General features: G+C 53.8%; 1 protein-coding gene across 2 annotated transcripts; it reads left to right on the forward strand.

The window, feature by feature from the left end:
* Nucleotides 1–1,798: 1,798 nt before the first annotated feature.
* Nucleotides 1,799–5,367, forward strand: CLEC4G (C-type lectin domain family 4 member G). 2 transcript variants are annotated; one of them, XM_041762877.1, is made up of 9 exons: nt 1,799–1,931; nt 2,260–2,370; nt 2,998–3,051; nt 3,299–3,361; nt 3,489–3,593; nt 3,913–4,002; nt 4,215–4,363; nt 4,446–4,561; nt 4,837–5,367. In XM_041762877.1, the coding sequence occupies exons 1-9, from the start codon at nt 1,850–1,852 to the stop codon at nt 4,973–4,975; spliced, it is 909 nt and encodes a 302-aa protein (XP_041618811.1). In that variant the 5' UTR covers nt 1,799–1,849; the 3' UTR covers nt 4,976–5,367. The 2 variants fall into 2 exon arrangements, with proteins under 2 accessions (XP_041618811.1, XP_041618812.1); XM_041762878.1 differs by having other exon boundaries at nt 4,870–5,367.
* Nucleotides 5,368–22,300: the final 16,933 nt, after the last annotated feature.

Genomic DNA, 22,300 nt, shown 5'->3' on the forward strand with positions numbered 1-22,300 from the left:
ACATCCCCAGATGTCTGACCCCACTTTCCTGCTGCCTTTATCAAGAGTGCGGTACCTCCGGCTGAATTTTGTGCACCAGACTCATCTCTTAGGTTCCTGTTCCCTTCCTGATCCTCATCTCTCTTTTGCGTCTGTCTTTTCCTCTTATTTTATCATGTATGTCTCTCTCATTTCTTTTGGAATAAGGTAGGAAAATAGGCATTGAATAGAATTTTTAAATAAAATGTGGATAATGTTTGTTATTTCTGAGCGTTGTTGAGAGGATTTGGGAAGGTGGAATGTGTTCACATCGCTACAAAAGGGGCTGAAATGTGGGAAGTGCTTGAAAAAATATATATTTGTCTTTCTGAGTGAGGTCCCCTTACTAGCCACTGCCCCAGCCCCGGTATCCCAAGCCTTTTATCCTGCCTGCCTTTTTCTTCCTTTCTTTCTTCTCATGGCACTTATGACTTGTTAATATATGACATTAGGGCTCTTGCCATCAGTATTATTGACATTGGGGGCCAGTCATTCTTTGCCATGGGAGGCTGTCCTGTGTGTTATAGCCTGTTTAGTAGCATCCCTGGTCTCCACCGAGTAGATGCCAGTAGTACCCCCTCCCAAACTGTGATAACCACTAACGTCTCCAGACACTGCCCAATGTCTCCTGGGACTCATAATCACCCCTGGTTGAGAACCACTAGGCTATAACTTACTTTTTCATTTATGTTCATTATTTATTTGTCTCTCTCTCTCAACTCCCACCTAGAATGTTTGCTCCGAGAAGGAAGGAATTTGCTTCTATGGGACATTGATGTCTCCCCAGTTCCTAGATTAATGCCTGGCACAGGGTAGGTGTGCAATATTTATTGAATGAATGAACGTTTAGTGGGGTTAGTGCCTGGGGATGGTGCTAGGGCTTGACATGCATAACTCATGTCTTTATCCTAGCATCCCTTGGAGGGAGGACCTGTCGCCGTCCTCCTTTGCATGGAGAAGCTGAGGCTTCATCGAAAAGCTACATAAGGGACACCTGGGTGGCTCAGCGGTTAAGTACCTGCCTTCAGCTCAGGGCATGATCCTGGAGACCCGGGATCAAGTCCCACGTCGGGCTCCCTGCGAGGAGCCTGCTTCTCCCTCTGCCTGTGTCTCTGCCTCTCTCTCTCTGCATCTCTCTGTGTCTCTCATAAATAAATAAAATATTTAAAAAATTTAAAAAAAAAAGAAAGAAAGAAAGCTACATACATACACCCCCACTAATCCACCCAATAATAGAGTCCAGAGCTTAGCTGGCCACCACCCAACAAACATTTCTGTTCTTCTGGCCAGGAAGGATTGAATTAAGGTCAAGGTCAGATCCAGCCTCCATGCACCTGCAGAGAAGTTGAGGAGGGAAGCAAGAGCTGCCCTGGGGGGCCAGGCCTGAGGGAGTTTTTTCAGGAACCCTCTAAAAGGGACCAGAACTCAGCTGGACTCAGCCTCTTCCTCCTAGGAGGAAGCCCAGCCCCAACCCTCTAAGAGATGGAGGTGAGGTCCAAACTGAAGCCCCCAGCACCAGTCTGGAGATGTTGCTGCAGCTGCCAGGCCAGAGAGACGAGAACTACGTGCGTGCGTGTGTGCACACACACACACACACACACACACACTCCCCACCCCTCTCCACTCCTCTACCCTGCTCAATCCCCTTCTACCCCTCCGCTCTGACTACACTTCCCCCATCCCACTTCACACTTACCCCTAAACCAGCCCAGACCAGAAAGGGCCCAGCCTTGCGATTGGCCTGTGGGTCCCAGTACCAGGAACTGAGAGGAAGGCTATGGGAAGGAAGGAAAAGAGAAGGCGGGACTGAGAGGAGGCTACATTTCTATCTATGCCCTGGGCTGGGCGCCTGCTCACCATGGACACTACCGGGTACAGCAAGTGGGGCGACGGGCTTGAGGATGTCCCTGGAGGTATGAGCAATGGGACTGCCTCACCAGCCTGCTTGGGTCTCTCTGGCCAGTGGTTTGGGGTTTAATGAGGGAAAGGAGGGGAACAGCTGAGAGCAGGTCCAAGTAGTGGGTGCAGGAGAGACACCAGAGGTGCCAGGACTAGCTGGACCTGGATTCAAATTCTAACTCTGCCACTTAGAGCTCGTGTGATCTTGAGCAAGTTACTTAACCTCTCTGAATCTCAGTTCCTTGGGAGGAATCCAAGTGTCCAGGGCTCCATCCTCAGGGCGCAGAGATCCAGAGCGGTCCTGGTGCAAGAGGGACCCAGGAGTCCATCTGTGTTATCCAGGGTGCTGGGGACGCTGGGGACGCTGGGGACAGAGACTCCTCTTCCTGGGCCTGGTTCTGGCAGTGGCTACAGTCCTGTGGGCTCTCATCCTGAACATCCTCGTTTCTAAGGGTGAGTGACCGCATAATGAAGGGAGGTTGTGCCAAGCTGCCCTGGGGACAGACTTTCCCTCTGTCTCAGGTCTCACCAGCTGGGTCTCGGATCCCTGCGTGGGTCTGAGCGTGAACACATGCGAATAGAGCTTGTGCCCATCTTTGGGCTGTGTGAACCCACGTGTGTATGTATGTGTGCACATGAGTGTGTGTGCATGTGCCTGTGTGTTTGTTGCTCCCGGGTGTGTGTGCACATCATTTTTTTTTAAAGATTTTATTTATTCATGAGAGAGATTAAGAGAGAGAGAGAGAGAGAGAGAGAGGCAGACACAGGCAGAGGGAGAAGCAGGCTCCCTGCAGGAAGCAGCACGATGTGGGACTCAATCCTGGGATCACGCCCTGAGCCAAAGGCAGATGCTCAACTGCTGAGCCACCCAAGCGGTCCTTTTTTTTTTTTTTTTTTTTTTACATTTTTATTTATCTATTCATGAGAGAGAGAGAGAGCCAGAGACACAGGTAGAGGGAGAAGCAAATGTGTGTGCACATCACGTGTGCCGTATGCCCTTCTGTGTGTCCCAAGCCTGGGGTCCTGCACCCCATAGGCAAGGGGAGAGTTCGGGGGACCTGCAGGAGCCTCTCTCCACAGCCTCCACAGAGCGACGGGCGCTGGTTGGCCTCCAGGATCTGCTGAGGACAAACGGTGGGTGCAAACGGTGATTGGTGATTCGTAGCCACCTCCCCCCCACACCCCAACCCCAGGATGTCCGGGCGGGAGTGTTTAGGACCCTGGAGACAAGGTAGTGGGTGGGTGGGTGGGTGGGTGGGTGAGGCTGCCTCAGTCCCGGGGGGGGGGGGGGGGGGGGGCCTGCCTCGGAGTGGGGAAGGGTGTCCTGTGAGTCCCCGCAGGTGACCCGGCGTGTGCGTGGGGCGGGCGGGGATCATTCCAGCCTCGGAGCAATCGGTGGCGCTGGGGGCTTTGAACCGGGAGGTCCGAGCCTGCAACACCTGCTGTGAGACTCGCGTGGGGGGCGGGGCTCGGGCCGGGATTGGAGGAGGGGAGCAGGGGCGGGTTCGTGGCAGGTGGGGGCGGGACGGATTGGTCCTCCTCCTCCTCCTCCCGGGACCCCTCCTCTCCAGGCTTGGGGACACAGAAGCTGCTGCAGAGGGCACGCACCGAGCTCGGGGAGGCGCAGGCGAAGCTGATCCAGCAAGAGAGTGCCCTGAAAGAACTGAGCGATCGCGGTGAGAGCGTGAGAGCGGGACACTGCCTCGCCCCCTGATTCCCTCACCCAGGCTGTCACTCGACCCTTGATCCACATGCTGACACCTATCCTCGAATAGGGTTACCGCGACCCTATCCTGTGACCGTGACCTCTGGACTCTGACCTTGACTAACACCCCTAACCTCAACTTGGCCCCCGCCGGCCAGGCCAGTTCTGGACCGTGATGTCATTCTTGCCCGTGACCCTGACCACCGGACATGGCTGCTGACCTTTAACTAATCGTGACCCTACTCCTGACCCTGACCTGAGCAGTAACCTGAATGCCCTTGACTTCGCAGTGACCCAGAGCTTGGCTGAGGCGGGCAGGGCCCGCGAGGGCATCCGAACGGAGCTGTTCAGGGCTCTGGAGGCCGTCCGGCAGGGGAACAGTGAGCGACACAGACAGAGGGGAGAGAGGAGGGGACAAGTGGACCCTACCTGTGGGCCTCGGGGTTCCTTGATCGGCCCTGCCCTGCCCCTTGACCTTGGCCTGTTCTCTGTGCCTCCGCCCCTACACCTGGGTGGGGGGCACCTCCCCCGCGTTTTTTCCATTCGCCCTGCCAGGGAGCGCTTCACCTCCCTGACTCTGGCCACCCCACAGGCTCCTGCGAGGAGTGCCCCGAATCCTGGCTGCCCTTCCAGGGCTCCTGCTACCTTTTCTCTGTCCAGCGGGCCACCTGGGAGGCGTCGCAGCAGAACTGCGCAGGCGCAGGCGCACACCTGGTGATTGTCGGGGACCTGGAGGAGCAGGTGCGCTGTCCCAGGCGGGAGGCGGCCTTCACCTGATGGGGCGAGGCCCGGGAGGGGTGCGAGGCGACTCCTTCCCACGCAGGGCTTCCTGAGTCGGAATACACGTGGCCGTGGTTTCTGGCTGGGCCTGCGGGCCGTGCGCCGCGCGGGCAAGATCCAGGGCTACCAGTGGATAGACGGAGTCCCGCTCAGCTTCAGGTGAGGGAAGGGACTTGGGGAGAGGGACGGGTCAGACCCCAGGGGAAGTGCTTTGGCCAGATCTCAGGGACTCATTTGGCATGGGCAGGCCAGATCCCAGGACCTGGCGGAGGGTTAAATTCTGGGAGTTAGAGAGTTGTATCCCAGGTGCATGCCCAGATTAGGCCCCCAGGGTGTCTAGGTTGGACCCAAGCAATAAACAGGGTAGATGCTCAGGGCTGGACGCCAGGCCCGTCCTCAGACTCCCAGAAACACCCCCCAACAAACCACTGCAGCCAGTGGAACACGGGAGAGCCCAATGACTCTAGGGGGCTCGAGGACTGCGCTATGATGCTACACACCGGGATGTGGAATGACGCACCGTGCCAAAACGAGAAGGACAACTGGATCTGTGAGAAGAGGCGCAGCTGCTGACCCCGCCCGGTGCCCACCAGCGGTACCCACAGCCTGCGGGTCGGGGGGCCATCCGCGACGGTCGCCTGGGCTGTTCACCGTCCTGGCGCCGCCCACCACCATAACTACTAAGAGCCGTCCACCCAACCCAGGCAGGTGCGGGCGGGGGACCTCCACTCCAACCTCACCGCAAGCCCTCACACAGACAACCTAGCCTCCACCCCACCCAAATCCCGGCTCCTGGGCCGGTCCCTGGGCCCCACCTCCCTCCCTAACCAAAGCAAGGCAACTCAAGCATGGAGCTGGTTTTCTCGCATTCTCCCCCAGACTGGGAGCCCTCACAGATAGGGGTTTTGTGAGCTGTCTTCGCAGCCCTAGGAAGCATCAATAAATGCTTGAGAAATGAATTTTGATTCATGGCTTTGGTGAGCTGTCCTAAGTTTTATCCCCGAGACCCTAATATGATCCCTGTGAGTGACCCTGACCTCTCTAAGTGATGTCCTGGCCCTATGATGCCCCAAAGCTCGGTGAGTAACCTGCACTTGGCCAGGACAGCTAGAGACACAGGATTGACTCAGAGTCAGGGCTCCCCTGCCCCCACCCCTCTGATCTAGCTGGGCACAGGAATGATGTCACCAGTGACTCAAAAGAAGAATGCATGAATGTCTCGTGATGCATTTGGAGAAGCCACACCTCCAGGGGAGGAACTGTGTTGGAATACTGCAGCAGTGGCCCCTCCTTGGGGACACCTCTCCCGTGGAGATTTGGCAGTCTGAGACAAGGCCATAAGGCAGGTGGGAGAGGGCCTGCCAGGGAATCTGAGGCACAAGTCCCTCTGTCTTGGGCACCTAGATTCTGTGACCACTGGGTGGAATGATCTCTCAGAGAAAACTTTCGAGAAATAATGGGATTTCAGCATGAGGAGCTGGGAAGGGAGGTCTTTGCAAGCAGAGGGTGTTGGGATGTGCTAAGTATGGCTGAAGCCATTTGGAGGGTGCAGGGTGCACTGAGTCTGGCTTTATCAGCTGGGGACTTTTGATCTGAATTCACCCTACACTCCCAAAGTTTTCTGCTCCCATCCTGGAGACCTGGGGCCTCTCCCAGAATTTCCAGTGGAGACAGGAAACTTTTAGTTCTGGGGACCCCCTTGGGAGCCCCCAGGCTGCCCAGCCCTGAGAGCAGTGACTGGGCAAGCAGAAGAGAGACCACCACTCAGATTCCCTGGCCAGGGAAGACCCTCCAGTGAACCCCAATCCTCCTCTGGGTGCTCTACTACTGCAGCCCAGAGTGAGGCACTAACCAGGCCCAGGAGCTACCTGAGTGCTAGACGGATAACATACCTAGTGGACTGGTGGCCACACTGATGGATTTCCAGACAGTTGGCTTGGAAGGCTGTATGAGTTTCCTGGGGCTGCTGTAACAAATGACCACCAACTTGGTGGCTTAAAAACAACACACCATTCTCTTGTAGTTCTGGAAGTCGGAAGTGCAAAATTAGTTTTACTGGGCCCAGAACAAGGTGTCACCAGGGCCAGGCTCCCTCTGGAAACTCCAGGGGAGAAACTATTTCCTTGCCTTTCCTTGCTTCTTGAGCTTCATTCCTCACATTCCCTGGCTCATGGCCCCTTCTTCCATCCTCAAAATTAGTAGGGTAGTATCTTGCTTCACTGATCACATTGCCTTCTTCTGTGTCAAATCTCCCTCTGCCTCCCTTCTTATAAAGGATGCCTGAGATTGCAGTTAAGGCCCACCCAGAGAATCCAAGATGATCCCCTGTAATACTGCACTAATCGCCCTGGATTAGTGCAGACGCCACCCGCAGATTAAAGGTGCAGCTCCTCACAAGACTGCCCTCACTGCAGACACCAATTGCAAGTTTGAGGGTACCGAGGCCACCCACACTTTGGACCAACTGATTCTGACCAACTGATACAAATTCAAAGGAACTCACAATCCCTCTGGTTTCATAATTCACTAGAGTGACCCATAGACCTCAGGAAAGCTCTGTCTAGTACTTACAGTTTAATTGTAAAGGAAGGACACAAATCCAGACTGGCCGAATGAAGAGACCCATATGGCGAGGGCCAGGAGGGTCCCAAACACGGAGCTTTGGTAGTCTGTCTCCAAGGACTCAGGACACGTCCCCTTACTGGCATGGTGATGCCTTTCACGAACCAGGAAGCTCCTCTGAACGTTGGTGTCTAGAGTTTTCATTGGGATTTCATTTTAAAGGCATGGTTGATTGAATCGGTGGCCGCATGATTGCACCCCATCACCAGCCCCTCTCTCCTCCATGGAGGTCAGGTGGTTGAAGGTCCCACCCCTCCTGGCTGGTCTTTCTGGCATGATCAGCCCCACTCTGAGTCATCTCCTTGGTATAACTCAGCTGTGGTCCCAGGGCCCCCCACGAATAACTAAGATCCTCCTATCACTCAGGAAATCCCAAGGGTGTAGATGATGCCTTCCAGGAACAGGGGACAAACACAGGGGCAAACACCAAGTTCTTTAATATTTACATCTTCCCACCTTTAAACTCTTAGTCACCTCTGCAAAATCTCTGTTGCCATATAAGACAACAGTCAAGGTTCCAGGGATTAGAATGAGGATATCTTTAGGGGCCACTATGCAGCCTCACACAAGCCATGACAAGCTGACACTCAGGCTCAGGGAGAGGGCAGCAGTCAGAACCCCTGCTTGGTACCTAAGTGCCTGGGTGAGTTGGTTTAATGATAATCTGGAGGACTCACAGATTCTAGTTGAATCTACTGACAATCAGGTGGAGACCCCTGGCCAAGTGAAGAGCAGAGACAAACTGACAGCCCATAGGCAGACTTCAAGTCTGGGTGACCATCAATGACAGAGCCCCTGATGGGTTGTGGTGATGGATGCTGAGCAGCACAGGTGGGCAGAGAGGCCCCGGTGTCTCTCCTGGGAATGGACCTGAGTGAGCACAGGCTGTGGTTGAGGCAGAAGGAGGAGAACACTTAATATCCCACCATTAAGCAGGAGCTGCCCTGGGATATTTCAGAGATCTGACCCTGGCTAGAGCAAGCCAAGGCCTTAAGCCCCAGGCTCAGGTACTGGGGTCTGAGGTCTGAGGGAGCCCTGGGCAGGAGCCCAGAAAGCAAAATAACTGGCCTAGAGACCCCATCTTGTCTTCCACCATCTGCCCTACTCACTCCTGGTCAGCTCACAGGCACTGTGTCTCGGTGGCCAGGCTCTGACCTGTCAACATTGAGTTGGCACATGAAGACCCTGCATGAGAGGGTCAGGGTCAAGTTCCTCATCTTTGGCTTCCTGGTCCTAGGCCCTCCCTCCTCCAAGTTTCAGCCTCCCTGGGAAGAAAGGCATCCCCTGGATCCTAACAGTAATCCCAAAACAGACCTTGACCTTCAGTTGCTTTTGTTTTCCTGGAGAATCGGTCTTGCCCGAAAGGCTGTATTCTTTTTTATCTTTTTTTCTTCTTAAGATTTTACTTATTTATTTTGAGAGAGAGAGAGAGAGAGAGAGAGAGAGAGAGAGAGAGAGAGAGAGAGCATGAGCAAGGAGGAGGGAGAGGGAGAAGCAGACTCCCCGCTAAGCAGGGAGCCGAATGCAGGGCTCGATCCCAGGATCCCAGGACCCCCAGGATCATGACCTGAGCCTAAGGCAGATGCTTCACCAACTGAGCACCCAGGCACCCCCAGAAAGATTGTTCTGAAGCTGGTACAGGAAGGGGTCTGAATACAGAGAAACCCTGTGATGTTTCCTCTGAGAGACTGGCTGGGTCAGGTCAGCAGTCTTAAGGACAGACCTCCTTTCCTGGAAACCCCAGAAGCTCTGAGCGCATCCCATAAGATCTGGAATATACCTGTCACATGCCTGGGACACAACAGCAATTGCCGAGAACACCACAAAAGGCCTGTGGTAGGCAGAATAATCGTCCCCCAAAGATGTCCATGTCCTAATCCCCTGAGCCAAGGAATGTGTGACCTCACATGGCCATAGGAGTTTTGCAAATGTGATTAAAGGGCCTTGCAGTGAGGAGATCATCCTGGATTCTCCAGGCGGGCTCAACATAATCACAAGGGTCCCTGAACATGAAAGGGGGAGGCAGGAGAGAATCAGGGAGGGAGACGAGGCTACCAATAGTCAGAGTGATGTGACCTGAGAAGGTACCTGGTCCACCACTGTTAGCTTTAAAGATGGAAGAGGGCATCGCGAGCCCTTCCTGCCCAAGGCTGTGGGCAGCCTTCAGAAGTAGTAAAAGGCAAGGAAAACCACTGCACACCTATGAGAATGGCCAAGATCCGAACACCGACAATCCCAGTGCTAGGTGTTGGAGCAACGGGACTCTCACTTACTGCCGGTGGGATTGCAGAATGGTGCTGCCATTCAGGGAGACAGTTTGGCAATTTCTTACACAACCAAATGTACTCTTACCATAGGATCCAGGAATTGTGCTCCCTGGCATTTACCCAAAGGCGTTGAAAAAGTATGTCCGCGTGAAAACCTGCACACGAATGTTTATGGCAGCCTTATTCGTAATTGGCCAAACTTGGAAGCAACCCAGATGTCCTTCAGTGGGTGAATGGATAAGTAAACTGGTACATCCAGATAATAGAATATTATTCGGTGCTAAAGAGGAATGTGCTATAAGCCGTGAAAGGATGGGGAGGAATCTGAAGTGCATATTAATCAGTGAAAGAGGACAATCTGAAAAGGTCACTTATTGTGTGATTCCAATTCTGTGACATTCTGGAAAAGACAGAGAACAATGGAGGCGGTAAAAGCATCAGTGGCTGCCCGGGGTTAAGGGGAGGGAGAAATGAATAGGTGGAGCGCAGAGAGGATTATTAGGGCAGTGAAACGGTTCTGTAGGATGTCATGGTGGATACGTGTTACTATACATGTGTTCAAACCCATAAAATGCATAAAATGTAAGACACCAAGATCAAACCATAATGTAAGGGGTGCCTGGGTGGCTCAGTGGGTTAAGCGTCTGCCTTCGGCTCTGGTCATGATCTCAGGGTCCTGGGATTGAGCCCCACATTGGGCTCCCTGCTCAGCAGAGAGTCTGCTTCTCCCTCTCCCTCTACTTCACCCCCTACCCCCACCCTCTAGCTTGTGCTCTCTTTCTCTCTCTCTCTCTCTCAAATAAGTAAAATCTTAAAATAAATAAATTAACAAATAAACAACCAACAACCCTAATGTAAGCTCTGGACTCTGGATGGTAATGACATGTGAATGTAGGTTCATCAATTGTAACAAAGATGCCCCTCCAATGGGGGATGTGGATAACAGGGCAGGCTGTGCCTGTGTGCAGGCAGGGGGGTATTTGGGAAATCTCTGTATCTTCGGCTTAATTTTGCTGTGAAGCTAAAACTGCTCCTAAAAAATAATGTCTCAACCTTCCCATCCCCCCAAAAGGACAAACAAACAAGTCTCCCCTAGAGCCTCCAGAACAATGTCACTCTGCTGACTCCTTGACTTTAGGCCAGAGAGCCTGGTGTCAGACATCTGACTTCCAGAACTGTGAGATAATGAATTTGTGATGTGTTTTTTTAAAGATTTTATTTATTTATTCATGAGAGATACACAGAGAGAGGCAGAGGCAGAGGGAGAAGCAGGCTCCCTGTGGAGCCAATCCGGGACTCAATCCCAGAACTCTGAGATCATGACCTGAGCCGAAAGCAGATGCTTTGCTGCTTAGCACCCAGGTGCTCCAAATTTGTGCTGTTTTAAGCCACTAAGTTTGAGGTAATTTATTGCCACAGCTGCCAAGGACTAACATAGGAATCTCCCTGGACCTCACCCACAACTCAATGGTAACCATTACAACACAGCAGTAATCTGTGATAATCCTGTTACATACTTTCACATGTTGGTAGGTACCTGTACCCCACCATAGAAGTATCTCAACTCAACCAAAGCTACTGGAAACCCTAGTCATAAATTTTTAACACCCATAACATGGCAGTCACTGCTTAAGATCTAAACGTCACCTCCCATCAGCTGACAATACACACCTGTCACACCTGTCGCTTTACCTTAACTAGGATGGCCATATGTCTCCATGTATCTTGAGGAGTCCTGGCTTGCACTTGCTCTGGGTATGATTCTTTTTTTAAGAGATAATTTTAAAAATCAACTTTATTGAGGTATAATTTATATACGATCCAAGGCACCAATTTATCACACCCATTAGGATGATGTCTAGCAAAAAACCGACAATAACAAAACAACAGGTATTCGGCACCAGGGTGGCTCAGTGGTTGAGCATCTGCCTTCGGCTCAGGTCGTGATCCTTGGGTTCTGGGATTGGGTGCCGCATTGGGCTCCCTGCAGGAAGCCTGCTTCTGCCTGTCTCTGCCTCTCTCTGCATCTCTCATGAATGAATGAATGAATGAATGAATGAATAAATAAATAAATAATCTTCTTTTAAAAAGGCAAAAATAAAAAACCCCAAATAACAGATGTTGCCAAGGAGTGGAGAAACTGGAGCCCTCATGTATTGCTGGTGGGAATGTAAGATGGCACAGCTGCTGTGGAAAACAGTATTGTGGGTCCTTACAAAAGTAGGAACATAATTACCATGAGATCCAGTCATCCCACCCCAACCCAAGTGCTCGTTGACAGGTGAATAGATAAACAAAACATGGTCCCTCCATACAATGGAATACGGTTCAGCCTTAAAAAGGAAGGACATTCTGACACCTGCTACAATGTGGATGGACCCTGAGGACATTATGCTCAGTGACATAAGTCAGTCACAAAAGGATAAATGCTGTATTATTTTGCTTGCATGAGGTATCTAGAGTAGTCCAACTCATAGAAACTCATAGTAGAATGGTGATGACCAGAACCTGGTAGGAGGGAGAAATGGGAAGTTGTCACTCAATGAGTATAGAGTTTCAGTTTTACAAGATGAGAAAACTCTGGAGATTAGTTGCACAACAACGTGAATATATTTAACACTATTGAACTATACACTTAAAAATAGCTAAGATGTAAATTTTATGGTTTTGTACATTTTATAGCATGGTTAACATTTTTAAAAGGTAATGCACCCATTTCAGGCTTACAATTCCATGAGTTTTCAGGAAACCAGCTGTGTGGTCACCACTACATCGCAGAGGTAGAGCATTTCCACCATCCCCTAAAATTCCTTCCCCATCCCCACCCCAGGCCACTACTGCTCTGCTTTCCATCATTGTTCACTAGACTTGCTTTTTCTGGAAGTCCTCTGAATTGAATCACACAGTGTGTAGCATCTTGTGCCTGGCTTCTTTCTCTAGGCTTGGTGTTTTCGAGATTCACCCAAGCTGTTGTGCGCATCCAGTCTGTTCCTTTTCATTTGTCTCGTCTTCCATTGTGTTGCTGGACCACAATTTGGGTATCCATTCACCTGTTGAAAGGTGTTTATGCTGTTTCCAAAGTTAATTAGTAAGAATTAGGCTTCCACAAAGAGTCTTGTGCAGGTCTTTTTGCAAATTTAAATTATCACTTCTCACGGGTGAATATCTAGGAGTAGCTCCAACAGTAGGTGACTGTTTATAAGAAACTGCTGGTTTCCCAAAGTGGTTGCACCACTGTGTGCCTCAATATTCAGCAATGCCTCGGGCTCCAGCTGCTTGGGGAGGGTAATTCTGACCCAGGAATGACTTCAGCCACTCTAGAGTTTGCTCTTCTTTATCTAAAGAAGAGCAGGAGGGGAGGAAATGATGCTGGAAGTTGAAACAGATAAAGGGGGGTAAAGCAGGAAGCTGGTGGTAACATGTACCTGATAAGTGTTCTCGTGAGAAGATAAGACTGGGGCGCTGGGAAGCCAGCAGTGGAGGGCGGGTGTCTCTGCTATTTGGAATTATAGCCCCTGAACCAAGATGAGGAGGACGTTGGTAAGAGAACCTGAAGAGAAGGAGTCAGATCGAGTCTCTTGTGAGCAAGGAGCAATTTCTTTCATTCATTTATTAATCATTCATTCACTCATTCAATGCAATTATTTCCCTATCCACAAACATTTCTCAGCATTTAGTATACTCCAGGCACTGGAATGCCAAAGGAGAACAAGAGGGCAGGGTCTCTGGATACAGAGGAATCTGGAAAAAGGCAGAGCAGAAGCAGCCATTTACAAAATATAGATTTTATGAGCCCATTTATATGAAGTTCTAGGGTAGAAAAAATGGGAGAACGATGATTGCCTGGGAACAGAGGCAGCGATTGCCTGGGATGAGCCATGAAAAAAACTTTCTGGAGGGATGGATATGTTCTGGTACCTTGATAGAGATTTGGTTACGCAGGTGAATGCATTTGTCAAAGCTCAAAGAACACACTTGGGATGTGCACATTTTATCCTATTTTACTCAAAAGAGAAAAAAGTAAGGAGAGTGGCAAACAAATACTGGACTCTGTGTTTTCTGGGCTGGAGTATTAGGGGGAAATGAGCTACTGTCTGCAACTTACTTTGAAATGCATGAAAATACAAGATGGATTGAGGGGTAGATGGACGAATCAATGTGTAATATACTGATTCTAGAATCAGGGAATGGGTTTATCATCCTTAAACTCAATTTTTCTACATGCCTGAATATTGTCATAATGAGGGACGCCTGGGTGGCTCAGTGCTTGAGCATCTGCCTTCGGCTCAGGGTGTGGTCCTGGAGTCCCAGGATCAAGTCCCACATCAGGCTCCCTGCATGGAGCCTGCTTCTCCCTCTGCCTGTGTCTCTGCCTCTCTCTCTCTTTCTCCCCCCGTGTCTCTCATGAATAAATAAAATAATGAAATGTTGGGGTTCAGGTTGTGGCTGGTGGGCTTCTAGGGCTTCTAGAAGGCTCACAGTCTGGCAGGGATGGAGTGGGTGATGAGGAAGGATAGAAGATGGTATGCTCACATGATGAGGTTGGAGGTAGAACATTCTGGAAAAGCAATGCCCCCACCCCCTGCACTTCTCATCTAAGGGGGAAGATGGGAGAGGGATATGAGGGTCAGCCTTGGAGAGGCCAAGGGGGCTTGTGCTGGGAAGCAGGGAGCAGGGGCATGGAAGGGCCCCCTTGTGCACCCTTTGACCCTTTCCCAGTGAGTGTCTCCCCACCAACAGCTCCCTGGGTGACCACATGACCACACTTTCTGGGGCTGAGTCAGCAAGTCAGTGGTGACCTTGAAGCCCAGCCAGGTTTCCTGGACAGACTGGCCCCACCCATCACCCCACTTTCCAAGGAAATGGACTTGTGACAGAATTGCTTGTCTTTCCCAAACTCCTCCCTCCCTCCCCCCAGTTCCAGGAAACCCCCTGAGATCCCAAGGCCTCTTACCAGGTTGGCTGATGTGTCTGGGAGGCCTCCAAGGTAGGACAGGACACACTTTCTTCAAGCTCTTGCTAGCCCCTGCCCCATGTGCCTCAGCCCCCCACCTTCAGCCTCTTGGCCCTAGATTGAGACACAGACGGCTCGAGTGGGTTAATTTGGCAGATGTCCACAGAAAGCCCAGAGTCCAGGGACGCCTGGGTGGCTCCACAGTTGAGCGCCTGCCTTTGGCTCAGGTCGTAATCCTGGGGTCCTGGGATTGAGTCCCGCATCAGGCTTCCTGCGAGGAGTCTGCTTCTCCCTCTGCCTATGTCTCTCTCTCTCTCTCTCTCTCTCTCTCTCTCTCTCTCTGTATCTCATGAATAAATAAATAAAATGTTTTTTTAAAAAAAGGAAAAAGAAATCCCAGAGTCTAAAACCAAAATCTGTGCTTGCCACTTACTCCCTGGGTGAGCCTGGGCACGTGGCTTTGCTTTTCCGCAACCTTTGCTTTTGCCCCCATCAAGTAGGATAAGAATAATACCAGCATTTTAGGGGTTTGTGGTCAGCTGAATAAGGGCTCCCAAAAGGTGTCTCTGTTCCAACCCCTGGAACCTGCGAATCTATGACCTCACCTGGCAAAAGGGACTTTGCAGATGGGATTCATTAAATCAAGGATCTGGAGACGGAGGCGAGCCTGGATTTTCCAGGTGGGCCCAATGTCATCATCACAAGGTTCCTTAGAAGAGGGAAGCGGGAAGGTCAGAGTCCAAGAAGGAGCGACAACAAAAGAAGCAGAGCCAGAGGGAGATTGGAAGATGCTCCGTTGCCGACTTGAAGGCTGGAGGTAGGGGCCACAAGCCAAGGAATGGGGGCGCCTATGGAAGCTGAAAAAAATCAGGGGAATAGATTATCCCCCTTGGGTTTCCAGGAGCACAGCCCCCACGATGCCTCAATTTTAACCCAGGGAGACCCGTGTTGGACTTCTGACCTCTAGACCTGTCAGATGACATTCATGTTGTTGAAAGCCACCAATGTGTGGTAATTCCTTCCAGCAGTCACAGGAAACTCATTGGGTCCGATGCCTATGGAGCTGTGTGCCCACCCCTCCTGGGGGGCCATGGGCTGGGGACTCAGGGTGCCAGGCACTGCCTCTGCTCTCCTGGAGCTCAGGTCCAGCCCAGCCCGCGCAGGTTATGAACAAGCAAACCAGACGCGTCCACGCACCGAAGGCAGGTCGTAGAGGTGGTTAAAGGGGTGGCTGAGGGGTTCGGGGCCCCGTGGCCGGGGTCACTTCCCTCAGAGAGCCCGCCCCTGGAGGACAGAGGGCCAAGGTCTCCTTGGGGCCCAAACCCAGAGAAGCCGCAAGTGTGGCAGGAGCTGAGCAAAAGGGGGACAGTGCAGGAGGGGGAAGGTGACAGCACACAGGAGGGCCTCGCTGGCCACGGGGGGCTGGGTTTTCTTCCAAGAGCCTTTTTGGGGCCAGAGGCCAGGTTAGCGGCGCCCTTCCCAAAATAGCGCTTACCAGTGCTCCCAGGTATTGTGGGCTTCTGTCCAGTTCAGCATCGGGCGGATGGTTTTCGGCACACGAGGTCCTCTGTGGGAGAATTGTGCTTATTCCCACTTTACAGATGGGGAAACTGAGGCCCGAGAGGATACAGCCGGCCAGGCAGGGAAAGAGGCTGGAGCTGGAACTCCACCTGCCTTCTCCTGCTCCCACCCAGTGAGGGAGGCGGTGTCACCAGGTGGGGGGCAGTGACCAGGTGTGTCCAGCAGGGGGCAGCACGCCTCCGGAGCCGGGGGACCGGGAGCATCAGGCCTGGAGCCTCAGGCCCGGGCCTTTGAAGGAGGGGCCTCGGGACCCGGATCCCTGGAACCATAAGGGGCTGGGGCTGGGGACCTGGGGCACAGATTCCTAGGTCTCCAGGAAGGCGAGAGCATGGGTTGTTGAGGGTGGAGTCTGGGCCCCGGATTTCTGGATCTCGGAGGGGCTGGGAGCCCTCCTCCAGCCTGGTCCCCCACACAATACCCTCTCCCCTCAGAGAACCGTGGGCTTTGTGGGAGAGAAATCCCCGAATCTCCCATTGCAGGCCTGGAATGTTCTCAGAATTCCTGGGATGGGCTGGCTCAGCCCCCTGGTCCCTGGGGTCATGTGGGGATCTGGGGGGCGGTGTGGAGAAGGGTGGGAAGCCCTCCTGAAGGAAAGAGGTGGACACCCCTCTTCTGGACCTCCCCATCCCCAGCCCCCCTCCAACCTCTCCCTCCATCCCCACAACACACAGAAACAAACCCAAGTGGGCCACAGACCCCAAGGCTCCAGGAAGGTGAAAATGCAGAAACACCCTTTTCCCATTTCAGGACCGCATTCCTTCTTCCTGTTGACAGGCTTGCTGCATGGACAGTGGGGGTGGGGTGGGGGTGGGGGCGAGAAGGGGAGCCCGGAGGTGAGTGAGTGGAGTGTATGTGACTGAGCTCAGGGCAGCTCTCCCGGCCCCTCCAGAAAGGGGGCCGAGTTCTGCCCCTGGGGAGCTCCCAGTCCCGGGGGATCCCATTTAATGCAGGAGCTCAGGGCTGGGGAAGGGGCGTGCAGAGGACCGTGGGGAGAGCGAGTGAAAGAACAGGTGAACGATGAAGCCCAGTGGTTGGCGCTGGGCTGAAGATAGAGATGCGAGAAGTCGGCAGGGATTGCGGGTAACGGAAGTCAAACGCTCACGGAGAGGCACAGAGAAGTCCCTGAGGGGAAACTGAGGCAGGCGTGGGTGGGGCCGGAGAGCAGAGGCAAACAGGAGGGCTGTTAGTGGAGGGGCGCCACTTTTCCCCACCAGCCTCTCCTTTGGGACAGCCTTTGTGTGTGTCTGTGTGACCGTGTGGGTGTGTGTCTGTCCGTGCCTTGGTTGCCTGTCTGGGTGCATGTCTCTGGATGTCCGTGTTTTGTTTCTGTGCATTTATGTGTGTGTGTGTGTGTGTTTTGTGTGTGTACGTGCAATTGTGTTATGTGTATGTGCAATCTGCGCACACTGGGTGTATCTGTCTTGTATCAGGGTGGTGTCCACATCTGTGTGTCTATATTTCGTGTGTGGCTTACGTGCCTGTGTGTCTTTCTACATACTCGTCTGCATCGGTGTCTGTGTGTGTGTGTGTGTGTGTGTGTGTGTGTGTGTGTGTTCTGTGTGTCTCTAGTTCTTTTGTGTCTGTGCATGTGGATGTTTCTCTGTGGCTCGGTTGTGTCATGCGGTCTGTATGTTTGTGCCTGTATTGTGTAGACATCTACGGGTTGGACTGTGGTTTTATTATGTTGTGTATTGTATGTGGCTGGTTGTGTCGTATCTGCGTTCCCATGTATCTGCCTGTATCTGCGTGTGTGCGTGCGCGTGTGCATCGTGTATGTCTATTGAGATTTGTTGTGTGTCTGTAGGTCAATGTGTCATGTTGGTCTGTGTCTTTGTGTATGTGTTGTGGGTTGTGACTGTGTGCCTGTATTGTGCGTGTGTGGTTTTGTCTGTGGCAGGAATGTGTTGTGTTTGTGTGAACCTTGGTGTGTGCGGGTCTTGTGCGTGTGTCTGCGGTTAAGTCGTGTCGCGACCACTGGTCTCTGCGTATTTATGTGCCTCTGCACGTGATGCCGTCACGACACTTCACGTGTGTGTGTGCATCTGTGTGTCTGTGTGTCGAGGCCCCCCACGCCCGTACCCTGCCCCCTCTGCTGAGTCACAGAGGCTGTCACTCGGGGCCAATCTTGGTTCCTCAGAATTCCCACTTTCCCGGAGGCCTGGGAGCCCCCAAGAGGTTATAAGGCTCCGGTGCCAGGCGGGGAGGGGCTGACCGGGACCTCAGGGCTTCCAAGGCCAAAAGCCCAGTGCCTCCATCTGGGGGGGAAACTGAGACCCATAAAGTGCAGACTTTGGAAGCCCCGGGGCCAAGGTCGGGGAAGCCTCAGGGCACCCCGTCTGTCTGGGACCTGGGGCCTCTAGGAGAGGACTGCGTGGATTTCCCCCACACAGGAGGGTGGGGGGCCCCGGCTCTAGGCTTTGAGGTTGCCAAGCCCCAGGGGAGGACCCCTGGCAGCTGACACATCCAGCCTCTCGGAGGGGTCTGTTCAGACGTCACCTCACACACACCCCCCTCCCAGGTTCAGAACCCTCCGGTCTACACTAGCTCCTCCCCCAGGCGCCCTAACCCTGCTTTCCACCACCTAAAACTGTCCTGGGGATCTGTGAATTTTCAACCTTGTTTTTATGCTGCATCATGGAGGAACCTTGAGGACGTGATGCCAAGTGGAATAAGCCAGACAGGAAAGGACCGATCCTATAGGATTCCACTTAGATGGGGTCCCCAGGGGAGTCTCATTCACAGAGACAGGGAGCAGGTGGTGGGAGCCAGGGCCTGGGGAGGGGGCAGCTGGTGTTTCATGGGGACAGAGTCTCAGTCTGGCAAGATGAAAAGTTCTGGGGAGGGATGGCGGCGGTGGAGGCACAATGGGAGTGTCAGGGATGCCGCTGGAAATTATTAAAAATGGTAAATTTTATGTTCTATAGATTTTAGCACAGTTAAAAACAAAACCTCCCTCCCAAGAACTGGGACTTCACCTCGTTCTCAGAACCTGGCACACAGTAGGTGCTCAAATAACGGTTGTTGAGCAGATGAAAGAGGAAAAGAGGTCACCTGTCCACAGCAGATGGAGACATTGGAGACGGAGAGAAAGCGTGTTGAAGCCTGAAGCCAGCACCTTCTCCTTGTCTATACGTCAGGCTTCGAAGCGGTGGCTCTCAGCCGGGGGTGATTCTGCTCCCACCCCCAGGAGGCATTTGCCATATACAGGACAGCCCCCCTTCCTCGCCGCCACAACAAGGAATCATCCAGCCCTGATGCCAACAGAGTTGAGAATGAGGAACCCGGTTTTAGAGGCACCTCCTCCTGCAAGCCCTCCGGGATTTGACACACCCACTTCCCTCCCACACCAATACACCCCCTTCCTTTCTCCCTTTTACAACAGGAGAGATTGATCGAGTGGGGGTAAGCCCAGGGGCTGTACCTCCAGAATGTGGCTGGGGTCAGGTTGGAAATGTCCCTTCATCACATTTCCATTGAACGCGGGGGCCCTGTCCCAGGTGCTGAGGTTCTAAGTTTAGTCGGGGCGGGTGAGGCTCCTCTGCGCCCAGAGCACAGGTGAGGAGGGCTGGGGATCAGAACATCCTTGGGGGTGAGTGGGGGTCGAGGAGGGTCAGGGCTGGGGCTGGGCTGGGCACCCGCCTGGGAATCGCTGATGCTTGCGGCAGGACCCCTGACTCATTCCTCTGGATCCGGGTCTGTGACCAGCGAGGGGGTTGCCCCGGGCTCAAGGATCCCAAACCTGAAAGAAGAACCAGCACCCTCAGATCAGTGCCCACATCCGCACAGTTTCCTGTTTTTCCCTCGAAGTGAGCAGAGCAACGGGTTGGTACCATAGTGGGGAAGAGGGAGGGGTCGATCGCGTGACATCGGCGCTGCAGCCCCGAGTAGGGGGGTTCAGATTCCACCCCCAAAGCATCCTCCAGCCTAGGTGGCAGGAGCCGCCAAAACCTCTGAAAGGACACGGTGGGGACTGTGGGCCCCAGTGTGGACGGGGCCTGGGCCCGGGCCCTTCGGAGTTCTCCAAAGCTCAAAGCACCCAACTGCATCCCCGCCCCGTCCTGTGTCTTCACGGCGGCCCAATAGGGCTCGTTCCCAAATTTTCTCCATCTCCTTCCTGTGTCCTCATCACTAGGACAGCCCCACTGTCCCTTGGGGACTCCAGTGGGGACCCAGTCAACTTTTACAGCATCTTCTGAGTACATCACCCCCTCCACCCACCTCACCCATCACCAAGCCCGTCTCTTCTCAAACCAGTCTGCTTCTCTTCATTCCCACAGCTGCCCCCCAGACACCTCCTCTGGCACCTAGGCCAGGCGACAGCTCCCCAGGGTCCCCACCCCCACCTGGTCCCCATGACCACACCCAGCACACACACCCCCACCAGGCCTCCTGCTGCCCTTACGTCCAGCCCCAGTGACCTGTCTCAGATGCCCACCCAGCAACCTCCCTACTTCAATTGGTCATCCTCTGTCACTTGGCAATGTATGCAGTGAGTCCACGTCCCCACGATTAGCCCAGATCGAGGTTGAGAGGGACAGTCGGGGGCCCTGCATGAACGGCTTCGACCCAACAGTCCTTCAGTCAAGAACCACAGGTTGCTCTTTGGTGCTGAAAACCTAGCGTGACAGGCCAGGCAGGGCCGCCCCTGCTGTCCTGGAGCACGAGGTCCAGGGGACATGTCAGCCAGGCCCCTCCCCATCTGGTGGGTGGCCCAGCCCAGTCCTGGTTGGGAAGTGGGACACAGAGGTGCAAGTGGGCGTCTTCCGGCGTGGGGGGGCAGAGCACCAAGCCTGGAGAGGGGAGCAGAAAGCCCAGCCAGGAGGGGGGGTTGGCACGGGGCGTTCCCCGGACAAGACTGGGAAGAGGGTCAGGGATCAGAGGACACATCTTCGGGAGGAAGAGCAGAGTGTGCGGTGGCAGGAAGAAGTCCCCATAAATACAAGGCCAGGCTCACAGTGGTGAGGGCCGCAGACTGGGGACCCACGCTGCCTGGGTTCCGATCCCGGCGTGGCCGTTCACGAGCTGTGTAACTTCGGGCGAGGCACCTAACCTCTCTGTGCTCCGCGTCCTTCACCGGTAAGGCAGCGTTAAGAACTCAAGCATCCACCCCACAGAGAGGTGGGTGTCCGCAGCTCATGGACATTAGGTGTGTGGGTGTCCTAGGACACTGGGCGCGGTGCCCAGCTTACGCCGCTGCAAAATTCAAGCGTATAACAAAATTATCGGTATTTGACCAAGACGTTATGTGATCTCATGGCTCTTCCTCCTCTCTCTCTCTCTCTCTCTCTCTTTCCCCCTCCTCCCCACCGCAGTGGCATGATGATTTAGTCCCCTTGGTTTAGTCCCCCCCTCTACCACTCACTTCCCGCAGCGCTCCGGGGATGTGGGGGGGAGGCAACTCCAAACCTCCGTTTGCTCACCTGAGCAATGGAGAGAGATATTAATAGTCCGGACTTTACCGGGCTGTGGGGAGCACCAGCGGAGGCCATGCGTGTGACGTGGTTAACCAGGTGGTGAGCCCATAATTAGGCCTGTGAAAATAGAAGCCGTGGGTGGGTCCGCTTTCAGAAGAAACCGTGTCTTCAGGTTAAGCGGCTCACCACGGCCTGCGGCCCCGCCAGCCTCTTGGGTCAGCCCCTCCGGGCCGGCGACACGCTCGCAACTCATGTGAGTGCGTGGTAGGCGTGATGTGTGAGTGTGTGGCTGCGTGTCTATGTGGGAACGTGTGTGCACACAGATGACCCTCAGCGCGCGTGCGTCCACGCGTGTGTGTGTTGGGTCAAGCGCTGGGAAGTGGACAGGGAGGGCTCCCTGGAAGAGGCAAGCTCCGGGTTGAGTCTTGAGGGATGAGCAGGAGTTCTGCGTGAGGGGTGGGCAGTGGGCAGCATGGTCGGGGTCACCGGATGTGCAGGGTCCCCGTTGAGGAAGTTGAAGCCAGCGCCTGGCATGAGTGTGAAGGACAGAGGAGCTGGGCGGGCGCACTGGGGGCTGATCTTGGGGGGCCGTGGAGGGCCACAGAAGGCCATAAGCAGGGGTGGGTGCTCTAGTGTTAGAAAGACGGCCTGGCGTCAGGACCCTGCCGCCCTGGCACCTGCCGGCAGACACCGACCAGGAGGTCATACCCCGAGGTGGTTGAGCAAACAGGCTCCGATGTCACACGTCCTGGCTTCAAGCCCCAGACCTACCACTGTGTGACATGGGCAGATGATTTTCTCGGTGCCTCAGTTTCCCCAGCACCCCACCAGTAGGTTAACTGAACACCTGTGCGCCAGGCCCTCGCACGCCACACTGTTCTTCATCCAGTGGAGTTGGCACCGACACCCCTAGTTGACAGATGAGCAAACTTAGTTGCTGGTTCGGGGAGAAGCCAGGACTCAGCTCCACGTCTGTCCAGCTTGGGTTCAGGCAGGTTAGGCTGCAGGATGGTGACACCTCTGGCCTCTTCCACGATGGCGAAAGACCCAGTCTGAGCTG

The sequence above is a fragment of the Vulpes lagopus genome, chromosome 7 (assembly GCF_018345385.1).
Source record: "Vulpes lagopus strain Blue_001 chromosome 7, ASM1834538v1, whole genome shotgun sequence".
Taxonomy (NCBI): domain Eukaryota; kingdom Metazoa; phylum Chordata; class Mammalia; order Carnivora; family Canidae; genus Vulpes; species Vulpes lagopus.